The sequence below is a fragment of the Oryx dammah genome, unplaced genomic scaffold, assembly GCF_014754425.2.
Source record: "Oryx dammah isolate SB20612 unplaced genomic scaffold, SCBI_Odam_1.1 HiC_scaffold_29, whole genome shotgun sequence".
NCBI lineage: Eukaryota > Metazoa > Chordata > Mammalia > Artiodactyla > Bovidae > Oryx > Oryx dammah.
Window position 1 is genome coordinate 107780951 of NW_024070213.1, and position 16554 is coordinate 107797504.

The following is a 16554-nucleotide window of genomic DNA, read 5'->3' on the forward strand; positions in this document are numbered from 1 at the left end:
TTTTGAACTGTGGTGTTGGAGAAGACTCTTGAGAGTCCCTTGGACTGCAAGGAGATCAAACCAGTCAGTACTAAAGGAAATCAACCCTGAATATTCATTGGAAGAACTGATGCTGAAGCTGAAGCTCCAGTACTTTGGCCACCTGATGTGAAGAGCCAACTCATTAGAAAAGACCCTGATGCTGGGAAAGATTGAAGGCAGGAGGAAAAGGAGACAACAGGGGACAAGGTGGTTGGATGGCATCACTGACTAAATGGACATGAGTTTGAGCAAGCTCTGGGAGTTGGTGAAGGACAGGGAAGTCTGACATGCTGCAGTCCATGAGATTGCAAAGAGTCAGACATGACTGAACAACTGAACAACTAGAAATATTGTTTTAAAAAAAGAAACTAGTTTGATCCTCAGCCTTTTAAATATGTGTATTAGACTTATTTATCTGATAGCATCATTCTTTTCTTTAAAAAAAATGATCTTAATTAGCGTTTTGTGCAAGAAGTGCTATATGTTTTCAGTGTTACATAAAGACAAAGAAAAAAATGAAAGTTAGAAATTGTGGGGGGGGAGATTTTTCAAATTGTTATGGTTCATTCTACAATACATCAGTAAGTAAGTGATGATTTTAGTATTGCATGTTTTCAAAATGGTATAATCTATTACCTTAAAAATTTGATAAGATACACTTGGAATTTTATTTTCCATCAAAAGAAAACCCATGCATAGGGAGTTAATGGATCAAAATTCTATTATTTTCATCAAAAATTGTTTCAGATTTAGCTGTAATTTTGATGGATAAATGATTGGAACTGGCTACCAGTAAAGGATTGAGGACAAACTTTGAAAAGTGTCATTTTCTGCATATTGCGTAAAAGTTAAAAATGAGCATCCTGGGCTTGCTCACATCACTTTAAAGTCTCTTCTCTTCTGGTCAGTATAATCGGTGAAACTAATTTTTCTGTTGTGAACGCTACTAAACCATAGAGGTAGTTTAGATATACTTTACCCCTTGTGATCAGCATTGTCATCAGTCCAGCCTAGAGTAGGTTGATTAGCAAGAATGATTCCAGTCTCCGAGAGAGCCGCCAGGAAGCTCTGCCTCCTAGGGTTTTCACCTGATGTAATCCTTTCCCACATCCAGCACAGGGTTGGTGTGGTAGTGTGTCACTTGTGAGGTTAGGTCATAGAGACTGCAGTGCCTGTCTTGGTGGCTGTGCCACTCTTGTCTCTGGAAGCAGCTGTCTTGTGGTGAACAGTCCAGTAGAGAAGCCACATACTGAGTGACTGAGGCTTTTGCCCAGTCGCCGGGTTGAAACCGAGGCATTTTGCCATCAGTCCTGTGAATGAGCTTATAGCCAAATTCTCCTCCAGTCCAGGCAAGCCTTCAGACTGTGGTCCTGACCAACGTCTTGACTAAAACGTCATAAGAGACCCTGAAATATAAACACCAAGCTAACCTGCTTCCAGATTCCTGACCAGCAGAAGCTGTCAAATAATTTTGTTGTTTTAAGCCACTAAATTTTGGCATAATTTTTTATGCAGTACTAGATAACTAATACAAAAAAATAAGAAGCAAGCTTATTATATTAAAGACTTACATGCTGTTAGTTCAGAGTGTGAATTGCTGTTTAATATGAAGAATTGCTATTTCACTGATAACTTTTGGTTAAATAAGAATTACAAAAGGACAAAAGTTGCCAGTTTGACAGCTCTTTTTTAATAATAATTGCCTATATGCATACTTCCAATGATGACGACTCATTTTCATGTAATTGTTTTTCTTCTTTATCCTATTACTGAAATATAATTTTACGGGACTGAATCTAATGCAACATTTAGGCTTATATTTTTTATGATGTTTTTCACTTTTATCTTTCCAATTCATTTCTACTTGATCTTACTAAAATATTGGCCCATGATGTAATGGAATTTAAAAATAAACGGAGAAAGAAAGTAGTTCTTCACTATTTTGTACATTTCTACTAGTCTACGTTAGGTCCCCTGTCATAGTTCTCAGAGTACCTTACACTTAACCTTATTTGATGGTTGTCTTGGTTTATTGTCATTGATTATGTTCTTGTTACACTGGAAGTTCTATGAAAGTCAGAGTCTATGTCTGTGTTTCCTGTTACACCCTCAGTGCTCAAAACAATGTCTGGTACTTAGCAGCTTCTCAGTAGATAGATTAGTCAAAACAATTAATTTTTTTGTATTTTTATTGTATTGAAATAATGATTAACTTCTATAATTATGAATAATTTGGCTATCATAGTCATGTGTCCTCAGGGGAAAGGTAATTGTTTATGGTAAATAGAAAATACTCTTGGCACTCTTCCTGCTGAATATGAGGTATCTTTTAAAAAAAAAAATGTATCTTTTTCATTTCCATAGCACAACCACCGCCTCTGAAGAAGATGTCTCAAGTAGATTTCCCCGAACAGATAGAAGTGGATTCAGCAGGTATAACAGGGATGCAAATGCTTCAGGTAATTTGGTCTCAAGTAGCACATTGGAAAAGAAAATTGAAGATCTTGAAAAGGTATGAATTACAAATTACTTAAGATCTATGAAATTAATATACCATTAGGATTCCTTTTTCACTTTCATAGCAGCTGAGAGAGAAAAACTGAAATGTGTAAGGATGAGGCAGTACCAGAAAAGGGAAGAAAATGAGGGGCATGATGGGAGATACTGTTAGTATTAATTGGTACTTGTACATGTAGTCAAACAGCAGCTTTGAATCAGTCTTAATTAGATATTTCTTAGATGCGTAGTGGCTAAGCATTTTCTGATTTCTTAGTGCTTTTCTATCCAGTTCTGTTGATGTTAAAACTTTTAGAAATGGAGTCAGTTCTTGAAGAGCTTAGTATTTAATGGCTCCTCTCATTCTGCCAAGAGTTATCTTTAATATTGATATATTGAACACAGTCTTTGCCTTTGAAATGGTTAGAAGTCTATGCTAGCAGTGTGTACTACTGTGTGTTTATTATTATATAATCTATTCAGTTTGTAGACTTTCCTCTACATTCTGAGTTAGAGCCTAGAGCCGCTGTGATGTCTGCAACAATTTTAAGAGTAAACCTGTTTAAGAGTATCTTTGTGTCTCAGACAGTACAGAATCAGGCTGCAATGAAGGAACTGTGGATTTCATCCCTGGGTCAGGAAGGTCCACGCTGGAGAAGGGAATGGCTACCCACTCCAGTATTCTTGCCTGGAGAATTCAATGGACAGGAGCCTGACAGGCCCCGGTCCATGGAGTCATGAAGAGTCGGACACGACTGAGCAACTAACACTTGAGAACATGTCAAATGAATATTGGCATTAATTTATTAACCATGGGTTCTCAAGTTTGTTCTGTAGACATTCAATCCCTAAAATTAATAATGATGCTGAATTACTTTCTGATTGTTGAAAGCATGTCTTGTTGAATTGAAATTATTCCTTGTAAAATAAAAGTTGTTTTAAGTAGAGATTGAATTTTATTCTTATTTATAACATTATGATTATTTTTAGTTCACATTTGAACTTTAACACTAGTTTCTGTGAGTTTAAATTGAAAAACTTTAAGGGCTATATAGTATAATAGTTTTCAAGTCCGTGCACGCTCAGTTGTGTCTGACTCTTTGTAACCCTTTGAACTGCTCCTCCGTCCTTGGGTTTGTTAGGCAAGAATACTGCAATGGGTTGCCATCTTCTCCTCCAGGGGATCTTCCTGACCCAGGGATTGAACCTGTGTCTCCTGCATTGCAGGCGGATTCTTTACCTCCCAGCCATCTGGGAAGTCTTAATAGTTTTCAAGGGGGTTCATCAAAAAAGGCTTTTAAAGTTCACAGAAGTTTGGACTGAGTTGTTGGCAGCAGCTGATTAATGAGACTGCCTGCCTGCTTTCCTCTAAAGTCATAAGAAGGAAGCCAAATTCTGGCTGAGACTTTTTCAGTTTGGCTTCACTTTTGCTTCTGAGATGGCTGACCCAGCCTAAAGTCCTGGATTCTAAATAAGATTTCTCTGAAAAAGGTGTTGCACTGTTTCTTTTTGTTTGTTTGTTTTGTTTTGGGCCATACTGCATGGCTTGGTGGATCTCAATTTCCCCAACCAGGGATCAGACCCACACTCCCTGCAGTTACAAGTGTAGAGTCTTAACTACTGGATGGCTGGGGAACTCACTGCATTGTTTAAGGGGAAAAAGGTTTAAAAGCTAATAATGATTTTCAGCTCCTTCATTTTACCCATTTGTCAATTAACTGGCAGAGCCAAAAGTAAAATGGAGGATCACTATTTTTCTGTTTTCCACAGAGCAATCTCCTTTTCTTAAACTTTGTATTTTGAACAAAAGTTTTGAATTTCCTTCAGCAGGGTATTAGTCTATTTAATATTAAGAGATTTTATTATTAATGGTGGTGATCAACTAAAGAGCTAAAGTCATTGTGCTTAGTTGCTCAGCCATGTCTGACTCTTTGCAACCCTGTGGACTGTAGCCCTCCAGGCTCCTCTGCCCATGGGGATTCTCCAGGCAAGAAGGCTGGAGTGGGTTGCCATGCCCTTAGACAGGGGATCTTCCCAACCCAGGTCCTTGCATTGTAGGCAGATTCTTTACATTCTGAGCCACCAGGGAAGCCCATTTGAGTTTTGGTATTTGTTAAAAACTTGGGTAAACATTGATTTAATCTGAAGTATATTTTACAACTCCTGTATTCCTCTCACTCCCTGGTTCTTTTCTGTGGGATGGGTTCCTCCTTCCCTCCCCAAGTAACTTAAGAAAGTCACTGGAAATCTTCATATATCTAAGGTACTTCACCAGATTTAGTGGATGGATGTATACTATTTAAGATTAGAAACAACTTGTTACTTCTCAATTAATACTTTGTAATTTTATGTACCAGGAGGTGGTAAGGGAGAGGCAAGAAAACTTAAGACTTGTGAGACTAATGCAAGATAAAGAAGAAATGATTGGGAAACTCAAAGAAGAAATTGATTTGTTAAACAGAGTGAGTATTCACATATTTCACTTTAATGGTTTTGTTTTTTCCTGTCAATTGGATGAAAATACATAAATATGAAGAGTAATTTTATTTAATAATGTGAAGTGACTAGTTCCTTCCTTTGTTAATGTCATGGTAATCTGTGGTAGTCAGGACTGTCAGTTCATTCCATAAACTGATCTCCTCTGGCCAGTTATCAGTTGTGTTTCTGTTACTCTTCTGGGGATGGGCCAGTGAATGGATTTGTTTTGTGTTATGCTGGAGTCTGGAGGTAAGAGGCACCTTGGTCAGGGCCACACATAACATGTACAACAGTCCTGGCACAGAGTTGCCTCGAAGAAGAACTGAAATTGCTCTTTCTTGCCATCAGAAACTCCACGTGTCTCTGTTTTTGTGGTATTTTGACCACTTTTGCCCACTCCAATTATACGTATTCATCCCCAGTTTTAGGTTTAGCCTTACTCCAAGTTCTCTATCACTACTAGTCATAACACTTTTTCCCTTTCAGCCCCTGTATTTACTTCCTGCTTAAGAAGTAGGTATTAATGCTAGGCCATATTTAGGTAATGGTTATGAGAAGCAGTTTCATAGTTTTCCTTTTTTGAAGGCTTTACATAAGATGGAGGAAAGAAATTTGTTTCAGGGGAAAAAGGAACAAATTCTTAATCTAGTCTTAACTCTAATTCTAAAAGCAGAGAAAATAGAAAGCTTCATTATGTGCAGCTCATTCTAATACAGTTCCATGGCATTAACTGTAGGGTGTACAGGAGGACTCTGAAACTCAGAGTTTACCTTGCTCAAGGCTGTGTGTAGGAATTGCATAGTTATATGCTGAGCCAGTAAGTGACCTTCAGGTATTCAATAGTGTTAATTTTAAGTAAGCTCTTTCATTCTTGTTGACTGCCTTTCATCTTGGTTCAGAACATGGGCATTCCTCTGTTGGCTATAGAATGTGATTTAATAAAATCTGCAAATATGTTTGATGTCTGTGATGTACTGGCACTGTCTTAGGCACTGTGTTTATTAAAAAGCATAAGACACCTGCCTTTACAGAGTTTATAACCCAGTGCTGCTGCTGCTGCTAAGTCGCTTCAGTCGTGTCCGACTCTGTGCGACCATATAGCCAGCAGCCCACCAGGCTCCCCCGTCCCTAGGATTCTCCAGGCAAGAACACTGGAGTGGGTTGCCATTTCCTTCTCCAATGCATCAAAGTGAAAAGTGAAATAATGATATATGAATGTATTATTTTATCATTTAATGATAAATTTTAGATAGGTCTCACTTTTAGGAATCTCATTTTTATTATTGTTTTTTTTTTTCCCCCAACAAATTACTTTCCTGATATCATTTATTTAGTTTGTGAGTAAATACAAATTCTGTGTTTGTACTTTTAGAACTCAATTCGAAGACAGTATACTAAATGTATCAGAATGCTGCTGTCCAATAGTGTGCTTAGAATTCAGATTTATCTCTCCAAGTTTAGTATTTTGAATTGCAAGGGTAAATCTATAAATGTCTGCTTTTCTAACCATCAGTAAATAGTCTGCCTTGAAATCGTGTTTCTTCAAACTAAAAATTACACTGGATTGTCTTTGTATTTATCGAGTGATTGTATTTATGGCAGTAGGATTAATATAGGCAACAGAGACCTGGAGTCTGATAACTTTAAAGCTGGAGGGTAATTACGTAGTAGCTTTTGCATTTTTGTAAACTCGAAAACCTTTCTCTTAAACAAATTATCATAAAGAAGCCCTAATGTAATTTGAACCAGATCAACTCGGTAAGCCCCAGATCTCCTTTTCTGTATGCCTCAGTTATGTCACCTCCCCAGAGTCTCACTCCCCAACACGAACACTTGTTAAGATCACCCAAGGTGGTGGAAGTCTATATAGAACTTGTACTTGGGTCCTTCGTAATGCCTAATGTGACACAACGTTTGCAGTCTGAGGCCCCAGACCTCTTACTGACTGCATATGTATTTAGCCCTTTCATTTGGGGAAGGAGGGATTTATTTTTAACTAAAAACTTGTCATTTATTATTAAAAATTGGAAGGTTCACAACAAACAGTTCTGCTTTCTGACTTCTCTTTAAAAGCTGAAAGATCTGACAGGAGCTGGTCTGCATTATCCTGATGCCAGTGAGGAGTCTAGAGTGCGTGCTGCCTTCACCTGGCGCGCACATTCTTTCTGAAACTGTTTTCAGAATGAGTCCATGATTCCAAAGTAATAGTTTATATGAATTATCTTTGAATGTGCATTTTGAAGTGTTTTTTTTAAATCACCTACAGAATATTTTTAAACATTTAAAAAACTTATATATTATTTTCCTTTTTGTTTCCTAAAGGACCTAGATGACATAGAAGATGAAAATGAACAACTAAAGCAGGAGAATAAAACTCTTTTGAAGGTTGTTGGGCAGCTAACAAGGTAGAAGATTCAAGGCTCAGTGTGGAGAAATATTTTAAAACTACTGAATGTTATGGTTAATGCTAGGACAATATTCCTATGCTGTAATGCATTAAACTAACTATGTATATTTATTTCTAGAAAACAGTGGGTGTTTCTTTTCAAAATATTTCTTTTTCATTATCAGTTTCCAAAAGTATCAACCTTTTACTTCATGAATAAGTAACATCTTTTAGTTACTAAACTGGTAGGTTAGGCCTCTTTTGGCTTTGTGTGTTATTCAAATAATATATGGTTTAAAGTCACAACCATCTGAATATATTGCATGTATGATAGTATGTTTTCTCCCTCAAAGAATATACTTAGTGTTTGTTTACATGAATTCAGATACTTTGGGGGAATTACCTGCAAAGGCCTTATTACTGATATGTGCAACTTTTCATATGTTGATGATATTTCATAAAGGTCTGTGTCTACTGTCATTTTTCCTTTCAGCTTATTCTAAGCAATTTAGAAGAACATAGAGTCACATTTTTTATACCAGTCATCTTTAAAAAGGAAAGCTAAAAAAGTCACTTAATATCATGTACTAGTTGGCTAAATATAAAATTTAAGAGAATACTTGAATTGTGCTATATAGTAAATTAAAATGTACTATTTTGTATTCAGATATTGAAAAAAATTTGAAATCACTTTGACTTTGGAAAAACATACAGTTGTAATTTTAATGTATAATTTCTTATGTAGGTACTCCTTTTTTTATAATTATTCCAAGGTTTATAAGTGAACATGGAGTATTTTAAAGGTTGTTTATTCATCAAGCCTAAAGAGTATATATAATTTCAGTGACTGTATAAGAAAAACAATTCATATTCTTAACTACATGCATTAGAATCAAACCAAAATATTTATCCACATTTAAAACATTTATATTTACAGTAACAAAGCAGTGCATAAACAGAAATAGTACTGAAATATTTTGCTTAATTTCTGACTTGGCAGATAACACTGTGACACAGTTGTTCTCATATGAGAAAATTATTCCCCTACCTCAAATTTAAGGACTTTTCCTCTTAACTTTGGATTTTTAAAAACAGAATTATTTTGAAGAATTATGAAAATTTTCTCTTTGATCAAATAATAATAGTATTTAGACTTGTTTTATGTTACGTTTTCAGGTTGAGTAAAGAAATTGTCTCCTTTAAGATACATTAAGAATGGTCTGTCTGATGTTGAATCTCTAATAGTACACCAGTTAATGTATGTAAATAGCTTGAACATAGTAAAATCCATTTTGGGTACCTACCGACTCTTCACCTGCTATGTCACTTCATGATTCACTGTTAGAAAATAGGGAGGGTAATTGCAGAGTAAATGGTGAATATCAGATGTTGAATTCTGAAACTCTCTTCAGTAGCCTAGATTGCACCCTCTCGCCTGCCACACTCCCCCACTTCAGAAGTTCAATCTTGAGTAATCATCAGAGTCACCTGGATTGCTTAAAAGGAGTTCCTGGGTTACCACTTCTAGCTAGGTTTAGGTTGAGACCTTGGATAGAATAAGCTCAACATGTGGTGATTCGGATCATAATTTCGATTTGGAAACAGCTCCTCGTGCCTCTTTCCTCCCATAACTTCCATTGAATCACTGAAATTAACATAATTTTAGCTATCACCATTATTTCACCCTTTAGTTTATTTAATAATTAACTTTGTCTCTCGAAAACTTCTCATATGTCCATATATATATATTTACCAAAAAGTTCAGTGATAGATTACCAGACTTGATAGAGTTGTAGACTTACTGCATAAGGGCCTCCTTTGGGAGAATATTCCCAGCGTGGGAGTAGTGGTTTGCTGCCTGCTTGTCAAAGTGGCAAGCCAGGCTCAGTCACTGGCTTTGGCTGTGAAGTCCTCATCTCCCTTCCTTTACCCTTGGATGTATGGCAGAAATATCAGTATTGCCTTGTTTCCCATCCGTGGTTTGGATATTGTGAAAATGGTGTCAGTATCCAGCCTGAAAATATATTAGTGTATTCATTCTCCAAATAAGAGAAGTATTTTGAATTTTCTGTTTAATCCATTGGGAAGTAGAGAAATATCTCATTTCCCTCTTTAAATTTATACCAGGTATTAATGCTTTTAAAGACCAAGCCGTTTTAAAATTTTCCCTTTATTTCAGTTTACCAGGAACGTTTCCAATAATAAACTTTTACATAGTGGTACGTAGTACAGATGCAGAAAGGAGTCTGACAACTTTGGCAAAGCAGTTCATGTGCTGTCTTCCCTTCCATCCTTAAAATGTACATTTATATCACATACAGGTTTGACATTGAATGTTGAAAAGCAAAGTAAGATCTGCTACAGATTCCCTTTAAATTTTATAAAAAGCTTTGAGATTTTTAAAAGGTTACTTAAATGTACACTATCTTAAAATACTTGACTTTTGTCAATAAAGTGTTAGTATTTGTGAAATTATTAGTCCAATTCAGAAATATTTCTTATATTTCCTGGAAATTTGTGGCATAATAAAGCATATCCAGAGTTTATGTGTTTATGATATTATTTTCCAAACAATAAGTTTATTATCTTTAGGATAAACATGACTTGCTTCCTTGATTTCTGGCATATATTGAGAATTACTGAAGTTATCTGTTTCATCTTTCTAAAATTGTTACTGATTTTGTTGCACTACAGTTACCTTTAGAGAGGAAGAGGAAGGCTTTCTGCTGTATATTTCTAAGAGAATTTACTAAATGTAAATAGCTTGTCAAACCTGCTCAAGTAGTTTAGCTTGTCATACTTGCTCAAGTAGTTTATAAGCATCAGTAGATACCTGAAGCAGTGTATCTTTTAAAATAACTTTTTAATTCCAGTAGAAAGCAGTGTATTCCTAAAAGTGAAAATCCTACCTCAGTTACATGTGGTTTATATTTTCTGGATTAGTCTGGATTTTTATCATTAGAAACTAAGATGCAGGTTTTAAAGTCCGCTAATACTTTGTGGAAAACAATGCAAGTCAGTGTAGTAGAACGTCCATGTGTTCAACACTGAAAGACACAATAGGAAGGACCTTGGGTTCGATGATCAATTGGATGTCCTAGGCAATATCACTATGTATAGTGATAGTCATCTTTGTAATTCTTTGATCTTGACTCAGTACCTAGGAAGTTCATGCAGTATTGGCACTTATTTAATAACTACTCATAATAGAACTCATCTTGCAACACAAAAAAACAAACACACCAGCTTTTCACTGAGGAGAATTTATTAAGTGAGGAGGAACTAGCATTTGGGAATTAGAACTTTAAGATAACATGCTAAAGTCAGTGGTAAATGTTATTATATCTAAACCATTACTAATATGTAACAATAAACTTTCTTTTGCACTGGAACTGGGCTCTCATAAACAAAGGACTTCCCATTGATTAGGATTGTAACTAGTATTACTTATCTGAGAACTAGTAACACTTTTCTTTTGTTTCAATGAACTGAAGACATAGTACTAGTTAGACGGCAAATATTTTGCTCATCAAATCCATCAACAGAGGCACTTCCCCCCATGCTGTTGGTTTTCTCATTGATAATGTATAGAAGTTGGTCATTTGATTCTCAGTGTAGGCTTGAATCATTGCCCAAGCAAACCTGACTCCACATTGTTTTTTAATATGTTAAAGCATATTAAAGTCATATCTCCACCCCCATCCCCAAATAATTATGTTTGAGTATGTGAAAAAGGTATGGTTAGGGGGGTATGTTAAATTTTCACACTTACTCTTTTAGCAAGTATATATTAGTTAACTGGGTATACAATTCTAGATATTACAGAAGTTTCCAAAAAATGGACATGGACCAGCACTTATATCTAGCAGTGTATAATCTGTAATGGTATATAAGTAGCATTAGCTGGTCTAATCTGAATAGTTCATTCAAAAGTATTCCTTTTGTATTAATTATCCAGCCATTGTATTTTAGCTCTGGATAATAGGTACTGTTTAATTTGCTGCAGCATTTACTGAATGGTGGAAAGACCTGAACATATTGGGAAGTATCTTTCCATGTTTCTTTCAGATAATTATATATTATGAAAAGAACATTTTAAAGCATTTGAAGCAGTAATGAAGTAAAAAGAATTCAATGTATGTCAGATACACCCAACTGTTGATGCTATTCAAATGTGATTTTAAGTTAGTTTTTCTGTATACATTATTGATCACTGATTTGTTTTTAGGTGTTTAAGTCTAACAGTCCACATATTGGCAGTCACTTAGGTAATAATAGAATATTAGTGATGATCATTTGATGGACATTTATTACATGCTTATTTTGTTTCCCCTTCTGGATACCTGATAGATGTATATTACTTTTTTTTTTTTTTTGTAAACTTGTTTCTTGAAAGTTTTGACCATGCTATTCAGGGTGTTTAATGTTATGCTTTTCTTCTAAATTTAAGTCTAAGATGTCTGCTGTTACTAGGAAAGACCATATGAAAGCTAAAATTTACTGTTTTGTTGAAAAATCAGCTAATTCAGATAATCTGATTATTTGTAGAAAAACATCTGGTAATTTATTGATTACTTTAGTATTGTGTAGACAACTCTCATAATTCTCATTGCATAGGTTTTTACTGGGGTAGTGAACATGATAAAGATTCACTTCTAATATGCTTTGCATGTAAAATAAATGTTCAATAAAAAAGTAAATTTTCATTTAATTTTTAACACTGGTTAATTTTTTCTTCCTTCCTCTACCATCAGTAAAACCCTGACCTTGAGTTTTATTTTCAAAGTTAAAGGACAGTGCTAATTGTTCTAATTAACTTTTGTGCCTCTTACTGAAACAATATGCAATACTTTAAAATCTTTAGAATATTGTTGTAGAAGGAATTGTGTTTTAACAGACAAAAATATAGTATTAATAAATATGAATACATTTGTGGTGAGGCTTTTTGAAATAGTGAAAACGTGTACACATAATTGTCTTTGTGTTTTGAAACTACACAAATAATTTCTTAATCCAAACTTGGATCTATCATCCACTAAGTCAGATGGTGGTCAAAGAATTTCAGGTCCCTTACAGTTAGAAAAGATAAGTAGAGGTCTGGGAATGTAAAAATCCAGTCTGGTTTTTTTTTTTTTTTTTTTTTTTCGTAAATGGTTTACAGAACCTTTTGCCTAATGTGTCATTCTTCATACACCTGCACAGGCTAATCGGTCTTCTTTACTTCTAGAACTGTAGATTAATCTTCTCAGTAATGTCATACGTGTCTAACAAGTGAACAGGCATCTTTCAGTCAGGCTGTTTAGACAATGTCTCAAATCCTTGTGTAAGAATGTATTCCATTAGCAAGTTTATCAAAAATATTTTGCAAAGTCTCCTAGTCTGCAGTGGAACTGGAGCCGTTTATCTTAGACTTCATCAAATCCACCCCCCTCCTTTTTTTTTTCTCTCTCTCTCCTAGATTCACTCAGTGGGTGCATACAATTCTATGAGTAGCTTTAAATTACCTACATAATTTTTTCATCTCATGCCTCTAGTTTTCTCTTCCCACTTCTACAAGAGGTTACATTTTATTCCTGGTCAGCTTCTTGGAAAGAACTATATAATATTAGACCTTCATGTTAAAGAAACAGAACTAGTTATAATACCCTTTACAATCTCCCTCCCCCTTTTTTGGATGTCTAACCATGTAAGGCTAAAAAGAAAGCAAAATTTATCTCTTAATTCTGGACCAAACGCACAATTCAGCTGTCACTTTCAAAAAACTACTGTGACTGAATAAAGATGCTTTTAATAAAGGAGAAAGCTACTTGGTGTCAATTAGTTGAGCGATATGAAAAAAAAAAAAATGAATATGACCCAGTTAGGAAAGGTAGATTTAAATCACTAAAGAAAATTATGCCAGTAATTTTCATGTTAACTGTATTCTATGTTGAAGTATGCAAAACCACTCAGTATAAATTATAGTCAATCCATATATGATTAGCTGCTGTACATGTTTAGATATACTATGGGACATGAAATTTGCAGTGTTTATATGACCATATAGGCTTTTATCCAGGGAAATATTTGTGTTTCTTTAAAATGTAAACTATTAGTATTTCTATTATTAAACAAAGGTAAATGATGTCATCAGTGGACATTTTAGCTTTATGGAAGCAAATTTTTAAGAAAAATAGTAGAAAGGTATCTGATTCCTTTTATTATTCTTGTAGTGCAGAAGTATAAACAAAGATATCGGTCGGAGGCATAGGAAAGTTCATTTGAAGAACCTGCAAATCACTTTGGGTAAAAATACATTTATCTTATACAGTGTTCAGAAAATTGGGAAAATTATAGCCTTTTGTAGTAGATTGAAAGTTTCATGTATGAATAGTTCAGGATAGTAAACACCACTAACTTGAAGTAAAATTATGCCAGTAATTTTCACATTAACTGTATTTATTATTTGAAGTAAATCAGTTAATCAGTGAAAATTGTTAATTGAATGGACATTTCAGAATGCTAATTAATGATCAATAGAAGCCTAAGAGTACCTCTTGTAACTCTTTTGAGAGCAATATGTCTTCAGTTTTGTTAAGCAGGTTAACTTAGTTAACAATTTGAACATAACTTTAATCCTAATTTCGTATAGGGCATCCTGAGTGGCTCAGTGGTAAAGAATCTGCCTGCCATTGCAGGAGTCTCGGGTTCGATCCCTAGGTCAGGAAGATCCCCTGGAAAAGGAAATGGCAACCTACTCCAGCATTCTTGCCTGGAGAAGTCCATGGGCAGAGGAGCCCGGCAGGCTACAGTCCATGGGATTGCAAAAGGGTCAGTCACGACCTCTAGTGCCTTAACAATTTCATATATCATGAAAATATTCCGGTGGTTAGTTACTCGGTAGCCATATATGCCAGGCATTGTGTTCAGTGCTCTAAGTATTTATTTGATTCCTTAAACTTATGCAAGAAAGAGATTGGGAGATTAATTTGCTCAAGGTGAGAAAGCAGTGTTTTTTACCTTTTGCTGTGACATACTTTTATGACATAATCACTGTCCTATTAAATATTTTCCCAGTGGTTCTCAGAGTCTGGTCCTCACGCTGGTATCCTTGGCTTCACTTAGAAACCTGTTAGAATACAAATTCTTGGGCCCCACCCAGCAACAGAATGAGGTGAGGCCCAACAATCTGTTTTAACAAGCCCTTCAAATGATTCTCATGCAGGTCAAAGCTTGCAAATTTGCATCATGCATTTCTATTTTTAAGCAAAGATCTTGGTCTTTCTTTTGTCTTTGGACATTGTATAAGCAACATAACAAGAACTTGTGGGGGGGAAAAAGTGATCTTTTCAGTGTTGCTTATGTTGCAAAAGATTGTATCAGGAAAAAGCCTCAGCATGGATACTGGCAGCTTGACATAAACCTATTAGTTTAGTATTATCTCTGGAACTCAAATGAATTCTTAAGTCCAAGAGTCTGTAAATGAAATCTTTGTTTTTCTGTGTTAAGGTCGATCTCTTATTGCCTGAAGCTTTTTGGTATCAGAAATGCATTTTTGTTAAACTTTAAACCTTAATGGGAGCAAATAAATGTATGTTTCATCAGAGTTATGGGTTTGTTTTTGTTTTCTTGCGTGTACAGATACTGTGGGGTAGTCCATGGGGAGACTGAATTTTCAATTTACTCTCTGTGGACTCAGAAACTGAATAGCATTTTCTCCTTAATTGGCCAGTGATGGGAAATCCACAAACTTGCATCTCAATGAGTAAAGAAAATTAAAGTCTATTTGGGTTCATTGTTTTCTTATATTATGAGGTAGTTAAAGAATTACAGTTTTTGTTTTAGCTTTCTAAAAGCTCTGGAGCAGGTTTTGATGACAGAATTCTTCTGAAGATACTACAGAGAGTACTCGAATACCCCCACACCCATTTCCCTCTGTTACTAACGTCTGACATTAGTGTGGTGCGTTTGTGACAACTAATGAATCATATTGGTGCATCATCATTTACTGAAGTTCACACTTGGTTCAAATAGTCTCACTTTTCCCCTAATGTCCTTTCTCTGTTCCAGGATCCACTCTACAGTAGCACATGACATTTAGCTGCCATTTCACCTCCTTACACCCTAAATTCTGACAGTTTCTTAGACTTTGTTTGTTTTGATGACCTCAACAGTTCTGAGTTATTGCTGGTCAGGTATTTTTCATATCTCACTATGGACATTTCAGATATACACAAAAGAAGATAAATTATCCAATCTTAGTTTATCCATGCCCTATTTTTTTTTCTTTTTTTGCTGAGGTATTTTACAGTTAGATTTCACCTGTAAATACCTGAGTGTGTGTGTCTAATAGATACGGGCTTAAAAAATAACCACAGTATGATCATACCCAACACATTTAATGCCCATTTCTTGATGTCATCTGTTTAGTTTGGATTCTCCTGGAAGGCCTGCAGGCTACTTAGCGGGGAAAACACCTGTGAGGAAACATGGGGAAGGAGCTAGGGCAGGTTGGGAAACCTTGGTACAGATCTGACTGCAGCGAAGAAGAAAGGAAGAAGGATGGTTGAGCAGGAAGTCTTCATCCACAGTGGAGTTTGAAGAAAGTTTTAGCAAGTCTTAAAAAGTCCTCCTGCCGAAGATGTTCATTCATCAAGAGTAAACTCCTGCATCTTGCAGGAGTGGCCTTGCCTTTGTATTCCTGCTATGCTCCTTTGTTGGCAGGGAGTAGTCAGTAGGAAGCAGGGTATTAGCTGAACACCGTGGCAGATTCAGATCACAGCAGCTGTCAATTAATTACCCACCCTACAGTAGGAGAGTAGAGAAGCCCATTTTCATGGCTGTCGCATCCTATAATACTTTATGTTCAAAGTTCTGCATATACCTCAAAAAACATTCTTTTACTGTTTATTCAAATAAAGATCCAAATGAAAGTCATTCATTGCATTTGGTTGCTATGTCTCTTAAGTCTTTTTTAACCTCTAAATTAAACACACCTCCCACTTTTGTACCATTTTTCAGGTTAAAATTAGACCATTTGTCTTGTAGACATTTTGGATTTGACTGATTCTGTCTTTAAGATGCTGTTAAACTTGTCCCTCTATCCCCTCTGTTATCTGTAAATTGTTGATTAGATGTAAGGGACTTTATTAAATTCAATATATATACCTTTGGGGCAGTAATTTTATAGGTAC

The 16554-nt window shown here is 35.5% G+C and overlaps 1 protein-coding gene across 1 annotated transcript in view; it reads left to right on the forward strand.

The window, feature by feature from the left end:
* The window catches only part of PAWR (pro-apoptotic WT1 regulator), a 120101-nt gene extending 105135 nt beyond the window's left edge, over positions 1-14966 (forward strand). Inside the window, exons 4-6 of the mRNA XM_040234514.1 lie at positions 2386-2533; positions 4875-4979; positions 7318-14966. Of these exons, the coding sequence (XP_040090448.1) occupies positions 2386-2533; positions 4875-4979; positions 7318-7404 (340 nt within the window). The 3' untranslated portion in view covers positions 7405-14966. The remainder of the gene's footprint in view (positions 1-2385; positions 2534-4874; positions 4980-7317) is intronic.
* Positions 14967-16554: the final 1588 nt, after the last annotated feature.